We start from the raw sequence: 25,364 nt of genomic DNA, 5'->3' as shown, positions 1-25,364 counted from the left end.
TGTGCCGTTATTCATGGTCTTGGATCAGATGTATCATTCTGCTCTAACCTGTGCCACTCTTAGGGTATTATCTTGAACTTGTAAAGTTGCCTATGGTAACTATTCAGCCCAAGAACATCAACCCTACAATTCCATTGTCAAAATAATGGGTGGCTTCTCTGGAGCATTTACTGTCATAAAACCAGTGTTGCTTGATCAAAACAATGACTATGTTCAACATACGTTGACATTTTATATAGTACAGTGTTGTAGCTCAATGCTTATGGGGCTGTGGGGACTGTTTCTGGTTGATGGCAGTAGAGATGAATCCTGGAAATGACCGATCAAGTGCTCTGTTTTGGCCTCCAGTGGCCACTGAAACACAGTGCCCCATTGCTGCTGGTCATGGTAGGTGCTGTGGAGCTGACCATCTGGCAGGGTGGCTGATGCCAGCTGGCTGTAGTCACTGAATTCATCGCCTGGCTCCAATCTAATTTGTTTGACTGGATCCTGTCACCAGCCAGTCACCCTGAGATACTGAGGAGGATCTCATTACATGATTTTTCTCTTATGTAGTGCTCTGAAATAGAATCTGGTCAAGAAAGCACTTCAGATTTCATCATATTGGAATTCGTGTTTGGTGATATGGTACAGTCACATTGACACGTTATTTTCTAACAGGACTGGTGTCTTATGAGTGACCATCAATTGTATTTTTTTCTCAAACCCTAAAACATACCAACTCATACCACAAGGGGGAGGGTGAATTTACGAAGACCTAAAGCTTGCATTTTTACAGAATGTTTTATTTTGATTGAGCTCAACAAATGTTCACCATAGGTAATTTTACAAATCCACATGTGATATTAATATCTAAAAACAATGAAATTCAAAATGTATAAATGTACTCGTTTAGACCAATCAAATCTGTCCTGTGGTCACGCAACACAAACATGTCTGCACCGCTGGCAAGAAAAGCGCGATGAATGTGTTTCCCTAAAATCTAATCTAAATTCGTATATCGACTTTACAGGTAGCTATTTACATTCCGTCAACTTTTCTTTAAAGGTGTGAACCCCTTCTTCTGGCATTGAAGTCACGAATACTTTGTTGAAAGATGTCGTCTGGAACCGCTTTGGTTTATGATGAGGAGATGACTCGCTACAAACTGCTATGGGTTGAGTACGTCTTACTTCCTTATTGTGCCTTTTGTTGTCCTACACACACTGCAGTATAGCGAAAGAGAGTAGAAAACGGATTATGATAAATATCCTTATGCTGTGTGTGTACGTATGAGTTGGTGAGTCAAATAAAAATAAATGTATCGCTCGCATACACCCATTTAGCAGATTTTATTTCGGGTGTAGCGAAATGCTTGTGTTACTAGTTCTAACATTGCAGTAATACACACGAATCTAAAAGTTGAATATTGGAATTAAGAAATGTAGAGATATTAGGACGAGCAATGTGTGTATGTGTACTGACCTGTGCAGGCTGCGTGAGAGTGCACATTGTTAGCTGGGTCATTCCTGTTATGTGGTGCCTTTTCAATCCCCAGGAAATAACACTTCTTATTTAGTGTAAAATGTGGAAAGATATAAGTGCAAAGATATACAGTGCATACGGAAAGTATTCAGCCCCCTTGACTTTTCCCACATTTTGTTACGTTACAGCCGTATTCTAAAAGGATTAACACGTTTTCCCACGTCGTTAATCTACGCACAATAACCCATAAAGCGAAAAAAAACAGTTTTAGAAATGTTTGCAAATGTATTAAAAATACATATTCGAAATAGCACTTTTACTTAAGTATTCAGACCCTTTACTCAGACAGGTAGGACGGGGAGCGTCGCTGCACTGCTATATTCAGGTCTCTCCAGAGATGTTAGATCGGCTTCAATTATGGGTTCTGGCTGGCCCACTCAAGGACATTCAGGAACTTGTCCCGAAGTCACTAATGCGTGGTCTTGGCTGTGTGTGCTTAGGGTCCTTGTCCTGTTGGAAGTTGAACATATGGCCCATTCTGAGGTCCTGAGCACTCTGGAGCAGGTTTTCATCTAGGTACTGTACTCCGTTCATCTTTCCCTCAATCCTGACTAGTCTCCCAGTCCCTGCCGCTGAAAAACATCCTCACAGCATGATGCTGCCACCACCATGCTTCACTGTAGGTATGGTGCCAGGTTTCCTCCAGGTGTGATGGCCAAAGAGTTCAATCTTGGTTTCATCAGACCAGAGAATCTTGTTTTGCATGGTCTGAGAGGCTTTAGGTGCTTTTTGGCGAACTCCAAGCGGGTTGTCATGTGCCTTTTACTGGGGAGTGGCTTCCATCTGGCCACTCTACCATAAAGGCTTGATTGGTGGAGCGGAGAAGGTCCTCCCATCTCCACAAAGGAACTCTGGAGCTCTGTCAGAGTGACCATTGTGTTTTTGGTCACCTCCCTCACCTATACCTTCTCCGCCTATTGCTATGTTTGGTCGGGCAGCCAGCTCTAGGAAGAGTTCTGGTGTTTCCAAACTTTTTCATTTAAGAATGATTGAGGCCACTGTGTTCTTGGGGATCTTCAATGCTGCTGAAATTTGTTGGTACCCTTCCTCAGATCTTTGCCTCGACACAATTCTGTCTCGGAGCTCAACGGACAATTCCTTTGACCTCATGGCTTGGTTTCTGCTCTGACATGAACTGTCAACTGTGGGACCTTTTAGGCTGGTGTGTGGCTTTCCAAATCATGTCCAATCAATTAAATTTAACACAGGTGAACTCCAATGAAGTTGTAGAAACATCTCAAGGATGATCAATGGAAACAGGATGCACCTGAGCTCTTTTTCAAGTGTCATAGCAAAGGGTCTGAATACTTCTGTAAATAAATTGTATTTTATTTTTAATACACTTGCAAAAATGTCTAACCTTTTTCGCTTTGTCATTATGGAGTATTGTGTGTAGATTGAGGTAATAAAAAAAAAAGTGTATTCATTTTAGAAACAGGCTGTAACGTAATAAAATGTGGAAAAAGTCAAGGGGTCTGAATGCTTTCCGATTGCACTTTTAGGCATTTTTACCATTTTGATTTCAGTGGATGTAGGCGTTTTTACTATTTTGATTTCAGTGGATGTAGGCGTTTTTACCATTTTGATTTCAGTGGATGTAGGCATTTTTACCATTTTGATTTCAGTGGATGTAGGCGTTTTTACCATTTTGATTTCAGTGGATGTAGGCGTTTTTGCCACCTCCCCGGTGCTATTCATCGTCTTCTATGAGAAATATAAGCCATTAAATAATTAATCAAGTAAACAAATATTTATTACTAATTTTATAGTCCTACTTAAAATATGTCGTCAAACAAACGTTAAACAAATCTAAATATATTTGGGATTCTTCAAAGTAGCCACACTTTGCCTTTACAGCTTTGCACACTCTTGGCATTCTCTCAACCAGCTTCAATAGGTAGTCACCAGGAATGCATTTCAATTAACAGGCGTGCCTTGTTAAAAGTTAATTTGTGGAATTTCTTTCCTTCTTAATGGGTTTGAGGCAATCAGTTGTGTTGAGACAAGTTAGGGGTGGTATACAGAGAGAGCCGTATTTGGTAAAAGACCAAGTCCATATTATTGCAAGAACAGCTCAAATAAGCAAAGAGAAACGACAGTCCATCATTACTTGTAAGACATAAAGGTCAGTCAATCCGGGAAAATGTCAAGAAGTTTCTTCAAGTGCAGTCGCAAAAACCATCAAGCGCTCTGATGAAACTGGCTCTCATGAGGACCGCCACAGGAAATGAAGACCCGGAGTTATGGGGGGGGGGTGGGGCATGGCCTGTCCCTGCTTTGAGTTAAAAGAAGCAACTCTAGAAGTCTCCAAGATCTGGTTAGCTTGACAATGTTTTTAAAAAGGACAAAGTAAATAGAAAATGTGAGAAATTGAAAGTGATTCTAATTATAAATGTTTTTATTTTTGACCATTTCCACAGATTTAAAAGTGCATAATATAACTTTGTTTAAATATTTTGTTTATTATTGGTATTAGTTCCACCCTGTTATTGCTTTCCATCCTGTTATGCTTCATTCCACCCAGTTAGGTCAGTGTTTTAAAATAATGATTGAACAATAACATCAACATCAACAACAACATTTGATTACTTAGAAAATCAAAATCTAGATATTTGCATGCATTGTTAACACCTTCGGATAGTTATATTTAAGCCCCTAACAATAGTGGAAATATGCTGTGGTCCGTGTGTGAACAATATGCCTATATTTATTAGGATTTAAGTGCCTGAGCTTGACCAATATGTTTTTCTGATAGTCAAACATGTCCTTTTTCTGATAGAATACAAAACAAATGGAAAATATATCCTTTTTTTTCACAGAAGTTATGTGGTCCGGAAGGCACCGCAGAGTAGGAATGACCTCTGCTAAGTGTTTGGCTTACTTTGTTCTTTTGCATGTCCTCTCTTCAGCCCGGCTTGTAAAATTGAGGTCCCTGAGCGTCTGACCGTCAGTCACACAGCTCTGCAGGAGGAGGGTCTGGCTGAGCGCTGTGTCTCTGTGCCTATACGCCAGGCCACCGACACAGAGATCCTACTGGCTCACAGGTGAGTCTATCACACACACACACACACACACACACACACACACACACACTGCTCTATGTCGTACCTACAGTGAGGAGTACCTGGAGGCAGTAAAGAAGACCCCACACATGAGCCTTGATGAGCTGAGGACCTTCACCCAGCAGTATGGGGATGTCTACTTCCACCCGGTGAGATGACATGGACAGTCAGTCAACTAACCAACCGACTAGTCAATCAATCAACTAATCGCTGCATTGTCCCAAATGGAGAAGATCCAGTATAGTGCACATAATATAGAAAAGCACAGAATGGGACCTGACTATGAGGCTGACCGAAACAGAGTTAGCATTGTGAAACCCATGATCTCTGCTTGTGTTTTCGCCTCTAGAACATCTACCATTGTGCCAAGTTGGCCATCGGGGCAGCTCTCCAGCTGGTGGACAGTGTGATGACGGGGAAAGTGAGGAACGGCATGGCCTTGGTCAGGTGAGTTTTAACCACGGAGGAACAGAGTGCATATGGGTTTGTCCTCAGCTGTTTTATTTGCAATGCCTCTCGAGGTGTAATGGACTTCCTGTATGCACAGTTACAGTATCTGATACTCAGAATTCACCTCCCTCTCCCACCTCTTTTTTTTTTCATCAATCCCCCAGACCCCCAGGACACCACAGTCAGCGCAGTGCTGCCAACGGCTTCTGTGTGTTCAACAACGTGGCCATCGCTGCCCACTATGCCAAGAAACAGTACGATGTCAAGAGGTGAGCAGGGCCTGAATAGAACACACTCTTAACTGATTCCATTGTAGGCCTTTGAAAGTAGAATTAGAAATAGAATGGGCAAATGTATGTTTGTTTTTCTAAGAATGTTTTTGTTTCCCCAGGGTATTGATAGTGGACTGGGACGTGCATCACGGACAGGGGGTGCAGTTCGCTTTTGAGGATGACCCAAGGTGTGTGTCTTTTTTTGATCCTAACTGGACATTTTGTCTGGTAATCAATCCTGTCTGATCTGCAGATTGCTCTGACTGACCCCCCCAGTGTGCTGTACTTTTCCTGGCACCGCTATGAGCACCAAGGCTTCTGGCCCAACCTGAGGGAATCCGACTATGACAGTGTGGGCAAGGAGAAGGGTGCCGGCTTCAACATCAACGTACCCTGGAACAAGGTGAGTTCCATAGAAGTAGAATTCTAGAAGTACTTTTATATCAAGTAGCCCTGCCTACCATACAGTACTTGTTACTTTCTCAGTAGCATTATGCCTTCAGTTCTCAATTTGATCTCTTGACTGGTTACAGGTGGGGATGGAGAACAGTGATTACCTTTCTGTCTTCTTCCATGTTCTCCTACCCATCGCATATGAGGTGAGGCATTCTCCCAGGTCAGAATTCGGCAGCACTCACAAAACGTGTGCGACGTTCTCTCTACATATCAACCTCAAATGATGACTGAGAGAAATGAATACTCTTTGTTCCAGTTCAGCCCAGATTTGGTCTTTGTGTGTGCTGGCTTTGACTCTGCCATTGGAGACCCAGAGGTAAGGCATTCTACTGCTTAAATGAATGACCAACTAATATAGGCCTAGACACTATTGTTTCGGTAGTACAGTATAATCAAGCGTTCTTTTATGTTTGTGTCCCAGGGTCACATGTGTGCCACCCCAGACATCTTTGCCCACCTGACCCACCTCCTGAAGTCCCTGGCTGGGGGGAAACTGTGTGCTGTCCTGGAGGTGACGGTCACTCATAGACATATGATATTTAACGGTGTCACTCTTTTCTGAAATGAGTCACATGAACAAAACAGGAACTGTTTTTGCTGTTTTTCTGTACCTCGATTCACTCTATAAAAAAAAAAACAATTTTAGGGAGGGTACAACTTGACCTCACTGGCCCAATCAGTGTGCCAGACCGTCCAGACCTTACTCGGAGATCCCGCCCCCCAAACGTCAGAACTGAACGGCCCGTGTGAAAGGTGGGCTGATGTGTCAGTCACAGCTTTAAAAAGGCTATAACCTAAATAGCTTGAACAGTCAGTTAACGCACTGCATTGTGTCTGCCTCACTCTCTCCGTCCCTGCAGTGCTCTGGAGTCCATTCAGTGTGTGAGATCAGCTCACAAGCCCTACTGGGCCTGCCTCAAACACACAGGTACTATATAACATCACGCTCAGATCTCATCACTTCATTTACAACATATCAACCTGCATTACCCTAATATAGCTATTAATCTTATCTTTCCTCCCTCCCTCCTTCCATTCATTTCCCTTCCAGTTGCCCCACCCGTGTCTGAGCCCAGCACTAAACGCTGTAAGCTGGCAGAGAAGGAAGAGGGTGTCCAGGCTGAGGGGGGACAGAAAGAAGAGGGGGATGGTCAAAAGCGGAGGAAGAGGAGGTGGTGTGGATGAAGCCTCCGTCCCGGTTGGCTCCTCCGGTCCACACTGAAGTGGCACTCCCTGCTGACCTGGAGGTCCCTGACAGATGTGACCGTGTGAGGTCATCACTGGCCCCAACTCTTGAGATACTGCAAAGACTAAGGTCTGTCCCTAACCTATACTCCTGAGATACCTCAGAGATTTAAGTCTGTCCCCAACAAATGTCCCCAGATACATTCTTCACCCACAATAATGTTAAAGCTGCAATATGTAACTTTTTAGCAAACTTGATCAAAATCACATAGAAATGTGTGTTATAGATCTGTCCTCATTAATATCAAGTATAAGAAGTGGTAGATCTGTTCTATGCTTCCGTTTTTTGCCGTCTTTTACTTTTGTTTTTGTATACCAGCTTCAAACAGCTGAAAATACAATATTTTTGGTTATATAAAATATATTTGACAAGCGTTTAGATGGTACAATGATTCTCTACACTATTGCTTGCTTGTTTTGTCACATAAACTGAAATTAAGCCAACTATTCGAATTTGAGCAACCAGGAAATGGCGGAGCGTTTTCTGCATAGTGCAACTTTTAAAATATTATCATAGTTCCTGTTTAATCAATTTGTACTTTTACTTTGATCACTATGAATACACATGGTATTTATTGTACTCCAATGTTTTTGGTGAAGCTTCAATAACACTGGCTTATTTTATAACCAGGGATAACTTTTTTGAAGGATCGGCAGAGGAGGATGCTCTCATGTCTCTCTGCAGCGTCATCGCGCTCTTTGAAAAGATGAAGAAACAAGAGGTGAGCTGTGTTTAGAAGTTAAGCGTCATTTCATCTTGCTCATCAAAAGTCATTTTGCGTTGTGAGTCATTACATTCATCAAATGCCCTCCATTGTTGCACTGCATCAATTGCACACAACTTTTGCCCGTGTGTTTTCTTTAGTTCCAGTACATTTTATGTTGCCTTTGTTTGCTTGTGACGAAGCAATGCAACACATTGCTATTCCTGGGGCTGGAACATGATGAATACACAGAGGGTATTGTGTGTTTATGTATTATGAACTGAACTATGGGGCTATTATTCTCAGCACCACAAGTTGTAGAGAGATGGTGTGCTTTGACCTCTGATCTTTGGCTAACCTGGCACTTTGATGCTGACTGTCTGTCAGATTCGTAACGGTCTGGCGCTGGTGCCTGATGTCTCCGTGGCGATGCTGTGTGCCGCGCAGCATGCTCGGATGTCTCTCACCAACCGGTATACACCATTTATGACCTTTGACCTTGAGTACATTCTCTATACTGGACATGCATAAGCCAGCAGTGGAACTGGTGGCGAACACTCAGTTGGTGAGTGTTTTTCTCCTCACAGGTTATTGCTGGTGTACCTGGGCGATGGGGAGATCCCGACGTACGTCACTGAGGACGGGTGAGAATGTTTGCCCAGTACGTTGAGTAACCGCACAGTCATAAATACCCTTCTAAACCGTCTCCTTCACCTTTCTCTTTTAGGAAAGCACTAGTGGTGCAGATCAGCAGTAAGGAGCCAGAGGAGCAGAAGTCCAGATATCAGGTTTCTGTGTCTCTGTTAAAGGTACAGCAAATTATTTGGAAGTGGAAACGTACTCCTACGACATGATTCTCTTGTTTGCGCTTGCCAAGATTTCATGGAGGAGATGTATGTTATGTTCTACCTTACTTTTAATGCACAGTATCTGTTGTGTACAGTGTGTTATTACAGTCAGTGTGTGTGTTTGTGTCCCACCACAGGGCTGCAGTGATGTGGCAGGGTTGATGCAGGCTGTGCTGTGCCTGCTCCTGCCTCTGGCCTATGAGTATGACCCTGGGCTGGTGCTGCTGGTGCGGGGGCCAGGCAGTGGGGTGGGGAAGGCAGCCTGGGCACAGATCACCAGCCTACTCCAGGGCCTGGCACAGGGCCACACACTTGCCCTTTTACAGGTGAGAGGGACACGGAGGGAGTGAGGGCCCCACGTTGACTTGGTCCTAGCTATGCAGTTTTAAAGTATTTTGAATTATGATTATTTTTTTCTCCTGTATTTTTTTCACGGTCGAATGAGTGTTGCAGGGATGATCCTCTAACATATTGTTGTCACATCCCAGGAGGGTGAGGAGGAGGCTGTAGGGACCACGGCAGCCTCTCTGCTGGGGGACCCTGCTCCCTCTCTGGGGCCCCTGGGGGCCCCTCTCCCTGAGGACATGGTGGCCATGGAGAGACTGAGACAGAGGCTGCAGACACACTGGGGACTTCTGCAGAATGCAGGTGAACAAATGATCACAGCATCTAAGGAAACCTATTCAGTTACTCAAATGGATAATAACATTTTAGAAAACCAAAATAGTTAATAGTATAGACACCTCAAGAAAATACTGACCACTCAGCTTGTTAATACATTTTTTTTGTCCTTTTTAAAGCTGCAAAGGGGAAAGAAGTCGAGGGAAAAGGACAGAACCAGGACTGAAGTCATCTCCACACCAATGGGGTTTGTGACCAAGGGAGAAAATCCATCTCCCAGGCATCCATTTTTATACTGTTTGTAATTTTGGTGATTAAAAACAATTAAACTATCTGTTGGTCATTCTGCTATCTAGTAATTGAAAATGTCTGAAACTTGCACCACTGCGTAATCTCCATATTGCAACACAACAAAATAGGAATATCATGGTTACTCTCTGTTTTCATCAGTCCATGTGTGATGTAAATTGAGAAACAACTTCCTGTTTGCGCAAATGAAGTCAAGTCATAGGGTCATTCAGTATTAATATTAATAGTATTAGTATCAGTATTCATACAGAGGATGCAGCGAGCTGTTGGGCAGACAAGATGTAGACAATGCTGTGATCTGTGTCAAAAGCAAAAACCTATTTTCTATGGAAAACTAGAACATACCACAGAAATACTGCTGTACAACACTACTTCCAAAATACATGGAAATGGCAAATTATGTATTAGTTCCTCAGAGTATTAGATGTAGTTCTGCTTATGAATAAGGACTACTGGTATAGATGTTGAGTAGCCTATGACAAATTGTTATGCATCAAGCAGTCCCTCTATGGGCTATTGTGTGACGCATCCTCTCCTCTCATGGGACAACCTACATCCAGCCATTGACCAGCGCTGTCGGGCAGCCAATAATAAAGGCGATGCCTTGTCTGCTCACTGAGTCATCCGGTCCATTGAAGTCAAACGGGCGCTCCTCTCCTCCTATTGTTACCGCTACCGGCCCGAAGTGTTGTCTTTTGAAGCGCCACGTCCTTTTTCCTGCCAGCGGACTTAATTCCAGGTGTTCAATGAATCACGGGGATTGAGGTTTCACAGAATTGAGCTGCAGCGAACAGTTAGTTGACCGTCGCTCAAAGATGGCTGGAGCTCCTGTTAGGTCAGCGACTTCGCAGTCAGGCAAGATGAAAAAGGACGAATCTTTCCTTGGAAAATTAGGAGGAACGCTGGTTAGAAAGAAGAAGTCCAAAGAAGGTAACGTATAAGCTTAATTCCCTAAAGCGTGACGTTATACATTGTCATAATACTCATTTGTGTATCCGTTTTATTCCCCGTTGTCCATGGTGCTGTAATTTACGTTTCCCATCAATACGTTATATTGACATGGGTCTAAATGTCGGATATGACTTCATAAAACCTTTTTAGTTGGAATAAAGAACAACAACCGGGTAGCATGAGCCACATCCATGTCAAATATTTTTCATCTTTATTTCAAGCCATTTAAATGGCTATGATCAGCAGTAGCCTACTATTATAAAACATTGGACTTCAATACAAATCATACATGTCATGGCAAGTTATACTTTTTGTAAAAAATAAAAAACATCAACGAAATACTCTCTCAACCTTGGGAAGTTTCAAAGTGAATAGAAGAAAAAACCCCACAAAGAAAGTAGACTGGCAAGTGGCATTCCTCATGATGTAATAAACATAAATAGATCAGATGGTCATCACCTATGCCAAGAATGCAAGGTTATTAAGATAAGGAGTAAGAGGATTACTGTCCCATGATGTTTACTTTCTCTTCTCTTTTGAATAACGTTTGGACTGTCCTAGTTGTGCTGTTTCACTTTTTCATTTATTTACCAAGCCATTTTGAAGCCCACTTCCCAACTCTCTGTCTAGTATGAACAGCTGCAAGATTCGGCCCATGTGTGTGTGTGTGTCAGTCCCTCCCTGCCTGGCCATGTGTTTGTTATTGTCTATGTAAGGAACTCTAAAGGCAGAAGAATGGAGGCTAGGTTGCAATTGCTGTGGAACCCCGGTAAATTCCAGTCATCAAGACTCAGTACCTCCTATATGTGTTCTGAGCACGTGCTCTATTAAGGGGGAATAGATTTCCTGAAGGTAAAGCTCGTGTTCCGTGTTTGTTACTTATACCACAGCTAAAGAGTGCCCCTTTGTGGCGACTGGTGAAAGTGATGATAGCCCTGGCCTGGGGGGGGATGGAAGAACAGTCTCAAGACAGCACTTTCTGTGATAAATGCAGAATAAATAAATACAAATAGATGTATTCAGTGAATGATTGAAAAGTGTAGCCAGGTCAGGTTGGATGTAGTCTTTTTTAACTAAGAAAGATCACAACCAGACAAAACGAATTAGCTGAGTGGTATAGGCCTAACTGTACATTCACTGGGTAATTACTTTAAGCATTTTCTATATTCAATTTCGCTCTTTGGGAAATTTCCTTTGGCCTCTGTGTATCCTGCAGGGGTGCCTGAGAGAGCTTGTTGCCTACAAAGAAAATCTAAATGGAAACCACACATTCAGTACTCTATGATTTGCCCAATAAGTGTACAAGTTGCAACTCTCAGTTTGAGACTATGAACAGCAGCTCGTGATCAAGGCCAAATACACATTATAAGGTCTTCTGAAGAAAAGAAATGTCTGTTATAATAGCTGTATTACTGCTATGTGTTGAACTCAGATTCCTGCTGTGTGTGCCGGACCTAGATATCATGTGTTTGTGACTGTTTCTGCAGATAAACGGAAAGGAAGTATCTCTCTCCCTGATGTGTTCTTTTAAGGCTAGTGTCAATCACCACCGCACTGGACTTATTAAGAAGGATAATAGTCAGTAAAAAGTGCTAGTCATGGCCTTAAATGTATTATAATGATGAGTGTCTCCATTATGTCTTAATAGGTGTGACTGAGGGAAATATTATTTTAGTGTTACAGCAATGTCTACCTCAGAAAGTACTCCCACAAGTAAGTTTTCTTTTTTGTTTCACATATTTTTGTTCTAGTCTATGTAGTAAATGTATAATCTAGAAATTATTTGCTTGAGTAGCTGTGGAGAAATACTTTCCCTGTGAAAATGAGTGCTGGGGACATATCAAAAGCCCATTTATACAGTGTAATTTGAGAAGTTAGTTAGGTGACCGACTGCATTTCCCCTGCGAATGTAAAAAATAAATGAATGTTTGTATAATACAGTCACCTAACTAACTTCTCAAATTACACTGAATAAATGGGCTTTTGATATGTCCCCAGCACTCATTTTCACAGTGAAAGTATTTGTATAATACAAAGGACAATTTTTACATTAACAAATTAAAACATTTGAATGATATACAGTACCAGTCAAATGTTTGGACACACCTACTCATTCCAGGGTTTTTCTTTATTTGTACTATTTTCTACATTGTAGAATAATAGTGAAGACATCAAAACTGAAATAACACATATGGAATCATGTGGTAACCAAAGAAGTGTTAAACAAATCTACATTTATTTTACATTTGAGATTCTTCAAATAGCCACCCTTTGCTTTGATGATAGATTTGCACACTCTTGGCATTCTCTCAACCAGCTTCATGAGGTAGTCACCTGGAATTCATTTCAATTAACAGGTGTGCTTGTTAAAAGTACATTTGGGGAATTTCTTTCCTTCTTAATGTGTTTGAGCCAATCAGTTGTGTTGTGACAAGATAAGGGTGGTATACAGGATATGGCCCTATTTGGTACAAGACCAAGTCCATATTAAGGCAAGAACAGCTCAAATAAGCAAAGAGAAACGACAGAACTTTGAATGTTTCAAGTTTCTTCAAGTGCAGTCGCAAAAACCATCAAGCGCTATGATGAAACTGGCTCTCATGAGGACCGCCACAGGAAAGGAAGACCCAGTTACCTCTGCTGTAGAGGATAAGTTCATTAGAGTTACCAGCCTCAGAAATTGCAGCCCAAATAAATGCGTCACAGAGTTCAAGTAACAGACACATCTCAACACCAACTCACCAGAGAAGACTGCATGAATCAGGCCTTCACGGTCGAATTTCTGCAAAGAAACCACTACTTAAGGACACCGATAAGAAGAAGAGACTTGTACACGTGTGAAAATGTCTACAAATCTGTTTTTTGCTTTGTCATTATGGGGGTTTTGTGTGTAGATTGAGTAGGGGGAAACTATTTTATCAGATTGAGTAGGGGGAAACTATTTTATCCATTTCAGAATAAGGCTGTAACGTAACAAAATGTGGAATATGTGAAGGGGTCTGAATACTTTCCAACTGCACTATATATAGTGCCTTCAGAAACTATTCACACCCCTTCACCTTTTCCACATTTTGTTGTGTTACAGCCTGAATTTAAAATGTATTTATTTGAGATTTTTCTCTCTAATTTACACACAATACCCCATAATGTCAAAATGGAATTTTGTTTGTAGACATGTTTAGAAATGTATACAAAATTAAAAGCTGAAATCCCGGAGTCGCCTCTTCGCTGTTGACGTTGAGACTGGTGTTTTGCGTGTACTATTTCATGAAGCTGCCAGTTGAGGACTTCTGAGGCGTCTGTTTCTCAAACTAGACATTCTAACGTACTTGCCCTCTTGCTCAGTTGTGCACCAGGACCTCCCACGCCTCTTTCTATTCTGGTTAGAGACAGTTTGTGCTGTTCTGTGAAGGGAGTAGTACACAGCGTTGTACGAGATCTAAAATTTCTTGGCAATTTCTTGCATGGAATAGCCTTAATTTCTCAGAACAAGAATAGACTGACGAGTTTCAGAAGAAAGGTCTTTGTTTCTGGTCATTTTGAGCCTGTAATTGAACCCACAAATGCTGATGCTCCAGATACTCAACTAGTTTAAAGAAGGCCAGTTGTATTGCTTCTTTAATGAGCACAACAGTTTTCAGCTGTGCTAAAATAATTGCAAAGGGGTTTTCTAATGATCAATTAGCCTTTTAAAATGATAAACTTGGATTAGCTAACACAACGTGGCATTGGAACTCACGAGTGATGGTTGCGGATAATGGGCCTCTGTACATCTATGTAGATGTTCCATAAAAAATCAGCCATTTCCAGCTACAATAGTAATTTACAACATTAACAATGTCTACACTATATTTCTGATCAATTTGATGTTATTTTAATGGACAAAAAAAGAGCCTTTCTTTCAAAAACAAGGACATTTCTAAGTGACCCCAAACTTTTGAACGTTTACTGTATGTAAATTAGATATTTCTGTATTTCATTTTCAACAAATTTGCAAACATTTCTAAAAACATGTTTTCACATTGTCATTATGGGTATGTGCGTGTAGATGGGCGAGACATTTTTTTAATACATTTTGATTGCAGGCTGTAACACAACAGGATGGTGGAATAAGCCAAGGGGTATGTATAGTTTCTGGCACTGTGCATATACAGTATATATACTAGAACTGTCTCTTGGCAGTTATAGAGAAATAGAGAAATATAGAGATGTAGAGAAATATTTGATTGCGATGGTTTTCTCCGTTGAAATGATGTTCCTTTATGTAATATTATTTCTGAAGCCTGATAAGTGTTCTAAATCAGTGAAGGTTTACCAGTAGTAGAGTCAGCATGACTGTCATCATAGCTAATGACGGCTCAACTGAAAGCTCTGAATAGCCCAGGTCCAGGGTTGTGACATGGTCATCTCAGCTCTGGACAGTGGGTGTGTGTGGATTCTGTGTCCGTTTAGTCACTCATGCCTATGCTGCCTGTCCGACATAAATAAACTGAGCTAAATTTAAGGCCTTGCCTGTCTCACTGAGGCATAAATAACTTTCCCCGGGTCACAGTAAATCAAGTTCCCCCAGGGGGCACGGGAACCTTATTTTACATTGAAAACCTACTGAGATATAAGGAGATGTAAGCTTTTCATCTTCATTGAATGGGTATATTTAGATGATATTTACACCATGAATTTGACACACTTTACCTCCAGCTTGCAGCTAAATTGCTGGTGGTATGTTGTTGTTTTTGTTGATTGACTGCAGTCTTCTGCCTACTCCACTCTGCTAATGGTCTTAACCATGACAGGTGTTTCATATAATGCCTGCAAAGAAGCTGGCTGGTGATTTATTTCACTGCAAGGCCGGGGGTAGAACTAAATTAGTGTAATTATATTAAGAGGAATAGGCTGCTCAGCCATGAAAACCCATTTCACGAAGCTCCCGATGAACAGGTAATGTACTGATGTTGCTTCCAGAGGTAGTTTGGAATCGTGTTGCAACCGAGGACAATCAATTTTTACGCGCTTCAGCACTCGGCGGTCCCGTTTTGTGAGCTTGTGTGGTCTACCATTTCGCGGCTGAGCCGTTGTTGCTCCTAGACATTTCCACTTCACAATAAAAGCACTTACAGTGGACCGGGGCTGCTCAACAGTGCCACATTGAAAGACACTGAGCTCTTCAGTAAGGCCATTCAATCAATCACATTTATTTATAAAGCCCTTTTTACATCAGCCGATGTCACAAAGTGCTATACAGGAACCCAGCCTAAAACCCCAAACAGCAAGCAGTGCAGATGTAGAAGCACAGTGGCTAGGAAAAACTCCCTAGAAAGGCAGAAACCTAGAGAGGAACCAGGCTCTGAGGGGTGGCCAGTCCTCTTTTGGCTGTGCCGGGTTGAGATTATAACAGTACATGGCCAATAATCTACTGCCAATGTTTGTCTATGGAGATTGCATGGCTGTATGCTCGATTTTATACACCTGTCAGCAACGGTTGTGGCTGAAATAGCCAAATCCACTAATTTGAAGGGCTGTCCACATACATTTACATATAGTGTGTATTTACACACTATGAGGTTGGAATAATACTGTGACATTTTGAAAATGATGATAATGACTCCATATCTTTTAGTGTAAGAAATGTCAGCCTGTTGTGGTGGGATTTAGTTTTGGCCTGCCTTGTGACATCACCAGGTGGTAAATTCTTTAATAGACCAATAAGAAAGAGAGTTCCAAACCTCTCTGCCAACTACAGCTAGTTTTCCACCCAGACAACTCCCATGCAGTCCTAGCAAAATTGTTTCTTGAGAAATTGCTAAGATGCTATTTTTGTTTCTTTTTGACCATTTTAATTGAAAACAATCACAGTAAATTACTTAATTGTTACCAGGAAATGATTTGATATTGAGATAAAAATTGGACCTTTAAGATCTGAAAGCAACGCTTATAGCATAAGGATGAAGTTGTACACTAAAGAACATCTCTAACCAAGAAAGAGAGCCTGCTGGGTTTTTCATATGTAGCTTACCTGGGATTATCATATAAACAAAAAACACAGGAACATCACACTGCTGTGTGAGTTTATCCAGCATTAGACTGTTCTTCTATGCAGTATGATCGTTTAATCATATTGTGTTACCGTGCATTTTCCTACGCAGTACCGCTGCTGCTAGATTGGGTACACAAACACAACATGGTCCATGTCAGTGCAGTAGTGTAGTGTAGTAGTATCCATGCCTTCTGTCCTGTCCTGTGTTGTCTCTAGCTTCCCCGGGGTTAGTTAGGTAGTGTTCTGCTATTGTGGTTGCAGTTCCAGTTCCGTTCCTGCCCTGGTAATCAACATTTGTTGTTCTCCTATCATTGTAGGGACCTAAAATTCATTTCCATTCAAAATCCTATTTCATCTAACCCGTAACCCTAAACCAAACTCCTAACCCCTAACCCTAACCCTAATTCTAACCCTAACCCTAGTTGTAACCTAGTTGTTATTGTTTTACTATCCTTGTGGGGACTTTGGGGGATGTTAGGTCCCCACAAGGATAGAGGAACACACACACACACACACACACACACACACACACACACACACACACACACACACACACACACACTCATACACCCACCCCTCCTCTACTCCTGTAACTGGACCGCAAGGGTGGGGGGGTTGTGACAGAAATAAACACGTGATGATGCCTCGGCCACTGCCTAGTCCCACCAGGCAGGACCTCACACACACTCTCACACACACACTCTCTCAATCACTATACCTTCACTTCGCTGCTACTCTCCGAGTACCTCTGGGATCCCTGGGCTAATTTCTGGAGACATGGCGGGCCTACTATGTGGGACCAAGAGGAAGAAACAAGGTAGTTCTGTTTGACTTGGTGGGATTGGCTGGAAGGGCTGGCTGCTTATGGAACTCTGATTTATGAATGGGGAAGCATACCCTGTACTGTGTTTACATTTTGTGAGTGCTGCTGGTATGTTGCTGTTTAGGGACCCGTTTGTGTTTGTGTTTGTAATCCAGATTCAGCTTCGGTTGTGATCTATTGACACGTTACATTTCTACGGCAGTATTATTTGGCTATATTATTGTTTGGGAGGGCTTTGGTCAAATCCTTAGCAGTAATTTTCACTCATTCGATTGTATCACAGATGTACTGGACAGAGTCACAGTGGGAGGAAATAGCACAATTATGATGAAACGCAGGACTGTAATTGGAAAGGAAATGCTGATCTGGTGTGTGATGCAGGCAGGCCCGCTGGCTTGTGGTTGAGCTCTACAGCAGGGCAAATCAGATAGGACATCGTTAGAAACTACAGAGGACTACTCCTCTCCCCAACATCAACAACATCCCTTTTCTGTATACCTTATTTGCTGTCTACTGTTTTCTGCATACCTTAAATGTGCTGTCTACTGTTTTCTGTATACATTATTTGCTGTCTACTGTTTTCTGCATACCTTAAATGTGCTGTCTGCTGTTTTCTGTATACCTTATTTGCTGTCTACTGTTTTCTGCATACCTTAAATGTGCTGTCTACTGTTTTCTGTATACCTTATTTGCTGTCTGCTGTTTTCTGTATACCTTATTTGCTGTCTACTGTTTTCTGTATACCTTATTTGCTGTCTACTGTTTTCTGCATACCTTAAATGTGCTGTCTGCTGTTTTCTGTATACCTTATGTGCTGTCTACTGTTTTCTGTATACCTTATGTGCTGTCTGCTGTTTTCTGTATACCTTAAATGCACTGTCTACTGTTTTCTGTATACCTTATGTGCTGTCTGCTGTTTTCTGTATACCTTATTTGCTGTCTACTGTTTTCTGCATACCTTAAATGTGCTGTCTACTGTTTTCTGTATACCTTATTTGCTGTCTACTGTTTTCTGCATACCTTAAATGTGCTGTCTGCTGTTTTCTGTATACCTTATGTGCTGTCTACTGTTTTCTGTATACCTTATGTGCTGTCTGCTGTTTTCTGTATACCTTATTTGCTGTCTACTGTTTTCTGCATACCTTATGTGCTGTCTACTGTTTTCTGTATACCTTAAATGCACTGTCTACTGTTTTCTGTATACCTTAAATGCACTGTCTACTGTTTTCTGTATACCTTATGTGCTGTCTACTGTTTTCTGTATACCTTAAATGTGCTGTCTGCTGTTTTCTGCATACCTTAAATGCACTGTCTACTGTTTTCTGTATACCTTATTTGCTGTCTACTGTTTTCTGCATACCTTATGTGCTGTCTGCTGTTTTCTGTATACCTTAAATGTGCTGTCTGCTGTTTTCTGTATACCTTAAATGCACTGTCTACTGTTTTCTGTATACCTTATGTGCTGTCTGCTGTTTTCTGCATACCTTATGTGCTGTCTGCTGTTTTCTGTATACCTTATGTGCTGTCTGCTGTTTTCTGTATACCTTAAATGCACTGTCTACTGTTTTCTGTATACCTTAAATGCACTGTCTACTGTTTTCTGTATACCTTATTTGCTGTCTACTGTTTTCTGTATACCTTATGTGGTGTCTACTGTTTTCTGTATACCTTATGTGCTGTCTACTGTTTTCTGTATACCTTAAATGCGCTGTCTACTGTTTTCTGCATACCTTAAATGCACTGTCTACTGTTTTCTGCCGCAGAGGAAGATGAAAGGAATGTAGCCATTAGGGTTAGAGGCCTAAATGTAGACACTCGTCAAATCCCAGAGGTAACGTCAGCCTGTGTCAGTGAAGGTGAATCAAAGCTCAGCTCAGCAACAGAGTGGTTTGGCTTCATCTTGTGGTTTGTTTACAGCCTAATCTCTGGAACCCAGGATCAAGTATTACATGTGCTTAACAGTCACAAGAGACTATTTACGTCCTCAGTGATCAGCGAATTCATGTCGATGCGTCCTATTGAGTGCTTGTTATCATCCATTCACTACTAGAGCCATTAGATTTCTGGATTAGTATTAGTGTAGAACTACCCATGGAGAAGGTGTGGCGTCAGTCTTAGGCTCCAAGCAGTGTGTTAATCCCCCCCTCACACCAGACAGTTGGGTAGACACACACACACACACACACACACACACACACACACACACACACACACACACACACACACACACACACACACACACACACACACACACACACACACACACACACACACACACACACACACACACACACACACAGAGGAGCCCACCGCCGCCACCCTTAGACAGCTGTGGGGTGTGCTGTGTGTGTGTCCTCTCACTGAGCTTTAATAGAATGGGAAATATGAATATCTTCACGTGTGTGTGTGTGTGTGTGTGTGTGTGTGTGTGTGTGTGCTAGGCTCTTATCCATAGCCTAGTATTTCTTTCTAGACACTGTCACTTGTTGAACACACTGATAACAGATCTACACCTGAAACTTGAGCTGTACGTTGTTGTTTCTTCTACTCCAACAGAGCCATTTACTTTATGTTCGTATTCTTGTCTTTCCTTATTTTTGTATTGTTGTTGCGTTGTCGTGACGATTGGACGATGTACACCATGCGTATCCCGTACATACGACTTATACAATTTGAAACTGAAACTGTGTGTATGTGTGTGGTGGCGGTCATTCTGAGGCTAATGCTACTGACTAAAAGTGTTTATCTAATGCTGGGTCCTCTGTTGTCCCTGTCCTCAGTGAGTGACCTTCATGAGGAGGGGAAGAATGCCATCAACACTCCCATGCTGCCCTCTGGGACTGAAATCCACCCTGAGGACACCATGCTGGGTAACAACAACTCCTAAAACTCAAACCCTTACCCTAAAACTAACCTTCATACGTACAACATGTTTCTGTGTTGCTCTGTAACACCAACTCCTAAAACTCAAACCCTTACCCTAAAACAAACCTTCATACATACAACATGTTTCTGTGTTGCTCTGTAACACCAACTCCTAAAACTCAAACCCTTACCCTAAAACTAACCTTCATATGTACAACATGTTTCTGTGTTGCTCTGTAACACCAACTCCTAAAACTCAAACCCTTACCCTAAAACTAACCTTCATATGTACAACATGTTTCTGTGTTGCTCTGTAACACCAACTCAAACTCCTAATGCTAACCTCCATACATACAGTAAGGAGAACCCTTTTTGGTTCCATGTAGAACCCTTTTGGGTTCCATGTAGAACCCTCTGGGGGAAAGCATTCTACTTGGAATGTCTCTGTAGGCCTCCTGGACAAACCAGAGCCTCTCTCATCTACAGAATCGTATGTATCCAAAACTGTTGTGCCATTTGTTGTCATTCCACTTTAGTCTTGTAGGTGTATTGGTCACTTACTTCTGATGCCTTTGGTGGACTGTTGATGACACTTTTGGCCTTTGGTGGCAACTGTACTCGTTGAGGCCTGAGGGTTACGAGGCTATGTCTGGAGACCTTACTGAAGCTGATTTGGGGGTGACTTCTGGGCACTCCGGGAACTAATTGTGACTGTGAGTGACCTTTGGTGGAAGAGGAAATGAAAGAGCAATGCGCAGAGGGGTGGAGTTAGGACAACACCCTGTGTCTTAATAATTCCCCTCACCACCAAACCGATTCACTCTATGATTTAAGATAACTGTGCTCTCTACAGGAGAAGAGGACTGAGTATGTGTGTGTGTGTGTGTGTGTGGGGGGGGGCATGTTGAAGTCTTCGAATGTGTCAGAATATGTGTTCACTTCCACCATGTATTAGTTGGATCCCTCTGGCTTCACAGCTGAGTGTCTTTCTCACATCATGCCTTTCTTAGAAGAGAATGCTGAGAGGAACATGCTGGATCCGACCTCAAGGGAGAATCCAAAATTCAAAGATCTTCAGAGGGTAGGTGTCTTATGCGTAGCTTAGTATTTCTCTCTGTATGCTGTAGATCAAACATCGGTAACAGATCCACACCTGAAACTTCAACTGTATGTTCTTGTTCCTAGGTATTGATAGATTGGATCAACAATGAGCTAGAAGAGGACAGGATCATCGTCAAAGGCTTGGAGGAGGATTGCTATGATGGACAGGTGCTTCAGAAATTATTTGGTAAGAATTAGCTTGGACTTTGTGTATTGTCTGTGGCTGAACTTGTGTTTGATCGTTTGTACATCAAATGATAGGGTTGAAAAGGTAACTTTGCAGTACACAGTATTCGGATGAATGTTATAGTATACAGATCTGCATAACCGTGTAACTCCTCTCTCCCGGTGACAGAGAAGCTGTCTGGGCGTAAGCTGAACGTGGCTGAGGTGACTCAGTCAGAGATAGGACAGAAACAGAAGCTCCAGACGGTACTGGAGGCCGTCAACGAGCTGCTCCGGCCTCACGGCTGGTCCATCGAGTGGAGCGTCGACTGTGAGTTGTTCACTAAGCCCTGAAAATACAGTCATTCAATATCCAGCTTGACACACAGGACTAACGTAAGGGTTCACAGACCATCAGACACATACTGCTACACAATCGCTGCTACAGATCAGTTCTGGTATGGCATCCTAAGTCTTTAAAGAGATATACATTATCTTATTGTTGAATATTACCATAGGCACTGTATTTAACCTGATTTACAGTAGTACTGAACTGTATTTCACTTGATTTATAGTAGTACTGAACTGTATTTAAGCTGATTTACAGTAGTACTGAACTGTATTTTACCTGATTTACAGTAGTACTGAACTGTATTTAACTTGATTTACAGTAGTACTGAACTGTATTTTACCTGATTTACAGTAGTACTGAACTGTATTTAACCTGATTTACAGTAGTACTGAACTCTATTTCACCTGATTTACAGTAGTACTGAACTGTATTTAACTTGATTTATAGTAGTACTGAACTGTATTTAACCTGATTTACAGTAGTACTGAACTCTATTTAACCTGATTTACAGTAGTACTGAACTGTATTTAACCTGATTTATAGTAGTACTGAACTGTATTTAACCTGATTTACAGTAGTACTGAACTCTATTTAACCTGATTTTAGTACTGAACTGTATTTAACTTGATTTATAGTAGTACTGAACTGTATTTGCTGATTTACAGTAGTACTGAACTGTGATTTACAGTAGTACTGAACTTATTTCTGAACCTGAAGTTACAGTAGTACTGAACTCTATTTAACCTGATTTACAGTAGTACTGAACTCTATTTCACCTGATTTACAGTAGTACTGAACTGTATTTCACCTTATTTCACCTGAATTACAGTAGTACTGAAGTGACTATAGCACAATATTCAACCATGGTCATGTCATTCTAGCCATGGTAATTCAAAGTGATGTCACGGCTCACTAACGCCCTCTTCTGGTCTCCTCTGCCGTCCACAGCTATCCATGCTAAGAACCTGGTGGCCATAGTGTACCTGCTGGTGGCTCTGGCCATGCACTACCTGGCCCCCATCAGACTGCCAGAGCACGTCTCTGTACAGGTGGTGGTGGTCAAGGTATGGAGGCACAGCACACGTTGACATCGATTATCTATTACTACACGTCATGAGGACGACTCGTTGACCTGTGTGTTTTGGTGGTTTTGATTGTTTTAGAAAAGAGAAGGCATACTGCAGACGTCTCATGTGACGAAGGAGCTGACGAGCACTACAGAGTATGTACTTCCGTTATATCGCTTGTATGTTTTCAGTTTCCATGGAAGCCCTTACAAGTATACAGGTGTAACAATTCCGCTTTTCTTGATCTTCTTTCTAGGATGATGATGGGTAGATTTGGTGAGTACTTGTTGGTTGAACATTGAGGTCGGTTGTAAAATTGGATTAATGTGGAGGTAATTTTTTTTTTTTTAAAGATGATTATCTCCTGTTTCTCAGAAAGGGATGCATTTGACACCCTCCTGGATCATGCACCGGACAAGCTCAACGTTGTGAAGAAGGTAAAATATTTGAAGAGAGATTCAAACCTGCAGAAGGCATTGTGTTTGGTTCCTTCATACTTTACTCTTTTTAAAAATATTTTTTTATACCTCTCTCCATCAGTCCCTCGTCACCTTTGTGAACAAACACCTGAACAAGCTGAACCTGGAGGTCACTGAGTTGGAGTCCCAGGTTAGAAATCTGATGGTGCTTTATTTAAAAACACAACAGCTCAATCAATAGAACATACTGTAGCTCCTGGGCATAAGATACAGTGAGTTTTCCTCCATATCGTCATGTGGTTTTTATATTCTTGTGTCCAGTTTGCTGATGGTGTGTACCTGGTGCTGCTGATGGGACTGCTGGAGAACTACTTTGTCCCCCTCTACAACTTCTTCCTCACACCAGAGAACTTTGAGCAGAAGGTAGGTAGGATTATTAGAAGTGGTGTTTCTCTGTAAGTGGTGGATTTGTAAACGTGGTGGTTCTTTAGACGACTCTTAGCAGTTTCCTCCGGTTGATCCACTCTCCCGGTTCCCCTCAGGTTCACAACGTGGCATTTGCCTTTGAACTAATGCAGGACGGAGGCCTGAAGAAACCCAAAGCCAGGCCGGAAGGTATAGTAGAAAGCCAGTAACACATGGTGGGGGAATGCAGGTAGCATGAATTCAGTTGGAAAGGGAAGGTTTGCTTAGGTAGGCTATGCATCGGAGAGCTTATGACACATGAGCAGCTGTAATGCCATAGATGTCCAATAGGTGTAGCTGTTCCCTCACTTTAGATAATTGAACATTGGTGTATGTCTAAGCCAGCCTTTGACCCACACACCCAACCTAACCCCGCCAACTCTTATCATTCTGAATATAAAGTCTCACAAGATGTGTGGGTGTTTTCATTTTTATTTTTGCATACCAATATTACCCAGAATCAGACAAGCAGCATGAACTACCTTGACTTGCCTATTTTTTGTGTGTTTGTGATCTCTCCTCTGGGAGCAGTTTGTTTGTTTGTTTTGAATAACTTTTGACTTAATTTGTGTGTCTTGTTTGGTTCTAGACGTTGTGAACTTGAACCTGAAGTCTACCTTGAGGGTGTTGTACAACCTGTTCACCAACTATAAGAACTCCGAGTGATGCCTACCTGCCACACGCACAGACACAGCCACAGTACAGTGTGAGGAGAATGAAGGCACTGTGTTTGTGCTACCTTCACACTGGCTGATGTCTGAACCCCTGAGGAACCCACTGGGACTAAACCAAAGGCCCACCCCTTGTATCAGTGGGATGGTCTGAAGAGACTCCGAATGTTTGTATTTAATCTCCCCAATGTCAGTATTTAAATCCTCCTTTATGCTAAGCACACGTATGTTTCATGTTTTAGTACTCAGTCAACACTGTAGAATGATTCATGCAATTGGAAAAGATGGGTTTGTATTTTATGCAAAAAAGCCACTACTGCTTTATAAGAAAATATTTATGATCCACTGTTGCATATGCTAAGACTTGCTGTATATCATATCTCAGAAAGCTTTGTACATTATTCCCATATCATTATTATGGTATTGTTACTACATCTATTGTTCTATTGTATGTTGCCATTCCAAAATATGATATGAATGAATTCTAACAGTACTTTTAGATTTCTCCGATTGTTTATATGGACAGGTTCAAGCCATATTTCTTACCCGATGCTGACCCTGTTGCCTTTCGCCTTAAGTGCCATGTTATTCTCTTCCTACTGTACCCGAGAGAGCCACAAAGCATTGTGGTATTAACCTGCCCTTCAGGCGATTCCCAGTAGACCTTCCGGAGAACAGCTAGCGAGGCTCTCCACCGCAGTGTAGATACCATCTACCAGAGCGAGAGACCAGAGAGCTGCATGTGAGAGAGCCTACAGGAGTCCACTCATGCATTTTAGACCGAGGGTAAATTATTAAGAGGGATGAGTCAAGTCTGGATGGCCAGGAGAGCGGCTTGTCACACTGCTTGTATGTATCTGCTTCGATGTCTGTCCATCCCAAAATAAATGTTTCAACTCAGACAGCGTGTGCTGCTGTAATTATACACTTCATACATGAACGTTAGCTTTCTTAGTTTGC

The 25,364-nt window shown here is 41.9% G+C and overlaps 2 protein-coding genes and 1 long non-coding RNA gene across 5 annotated transcripts; 2 read left to right on the top strand and 1 right to left on the bottom strand.

Annotated features, from left to right (window-relative positions):
• Positions 1 to 770: 770 nt before the first annotated feature.
• On the bottom strand, positions 771 to 1,547 carry LOC135509516 (uncharacterized). Its single transcript, XR_010450942.1, has 2 exons — positions 1,465 to 1,547; positions 771 to 1,205 (listed from the first exon to the last, which is right to left on the bottom strand). It is a non-coding gene; the product is annotated as an uncharacterized LOC135509516 (long non-coding RNA).
• Positions 861 to 9,516, top strand: hdac10 (histone deacetylase 10). Its single transcript, XM_064930245.1, has 21 exons — positions 861 to 1,161; positions 4,434 to 4,568; positions 4,639 to 4,735; positions 4,936 to 5,033; positions 5,201 to 5,305; positions 5,428 to 5,496; positions 5,585 to 5,711; positions 5,842 to 5,907; positions 6,021 to 6,080; positions 6,186 to 6,275; positions 6,411 to 6,517; positions 6,625 to 6,692; positions 6,816 to 6,875; positions 6,908 to 7,079; positions 7,641 to 7,731; positions 8,101 to 8,186; positions 8,301 to 8,357; positions 8,441 to 8,522; positions 8,699 to 8,887; positions 9,050 to 9,209; positions 9,362 to 9,516. The coding sequence occupies exons 1-21, from the start codon at positions 1,097 to 1,099 to the stop codon at positions 9,406 to 9,408; spliced, it is 2,031 nt and encodes a 676-aa protein (XP_064786317.1). The 5' UTR covers positions 861 to 1,096; the 3' UTR covers positions 9,409 to 9,516.
• A 594-nt stretch (positions 9,517 to 10,110) lies between these two features.
• parvb (parvin, beta) lies at positions 10,111 to 25,306 on the top strand. Of its 3 annotated transcripts, none has more exons than XM_064930240.1 (13): positions 10,111 to 10,421; positions 20,080 to 20,169; positions 21,175 to 21,245; positions 21,350 to 21,452; positions 21,621 to 21,761; positions 22,731 to 22,846; positions 22,946 to 23,004; positions 23,106 to 23,125; positions 23,225 to 23,286; positions 23,390 to 23,458; positions 23,590 to 23,691; positions 23,811 to 23,883; positions 24,323 to 25,306. In XM_064930240.1, exons 1-13 carry the CDS (start codon positions 10,307 to 10,309, stop codon positions 24,397 to 24,399), a joined length of 1,098 nt encoding a protein of 365 aa, XP_064786312.1. In that variant the 5' UTR covers positions 10,111 to 10,306; the 3' UTR covers positions 24,400 to 25,306. The 3 variants fall into 3 exon arrangements, with proteins under 3 accessions (XP_064786312.1, XP_064786313.1, XP_064786314.1); XM_064930241.1 differs by lacking the exon at positions 10,111 to 10,421 and adding an exon at positions 11,985 to 12,155; XM_064930242.1 differs by lacking the exon at positions 10,111 to 10,421 and adding an exon at positions 17,143 to 17,293.
• The last annotated feature ends 58 nt before the right edge of the window (positions 25,307 to 25,364 follow it).

This window comes from Oncorhynchus masou, chromosome 22 (assembly GCF_036934945.1).
Source record: "Oncorhynchus masou masou isolate Uvic2021 chromosome 22, UVic_Omas_1.1, whole genome shotgun sequence".
Classification (NCBI taxonomy): domain Eukaryota; kingdom Metazoa; phylum Chordata; class Actinopteri; order Salmoniformes; family Salmonidae; genus Oncorhynchus; species Oncorhynchus masou.
This window is presented reverse-complemented; position numbering and strand designations above follow the sequence as displayed.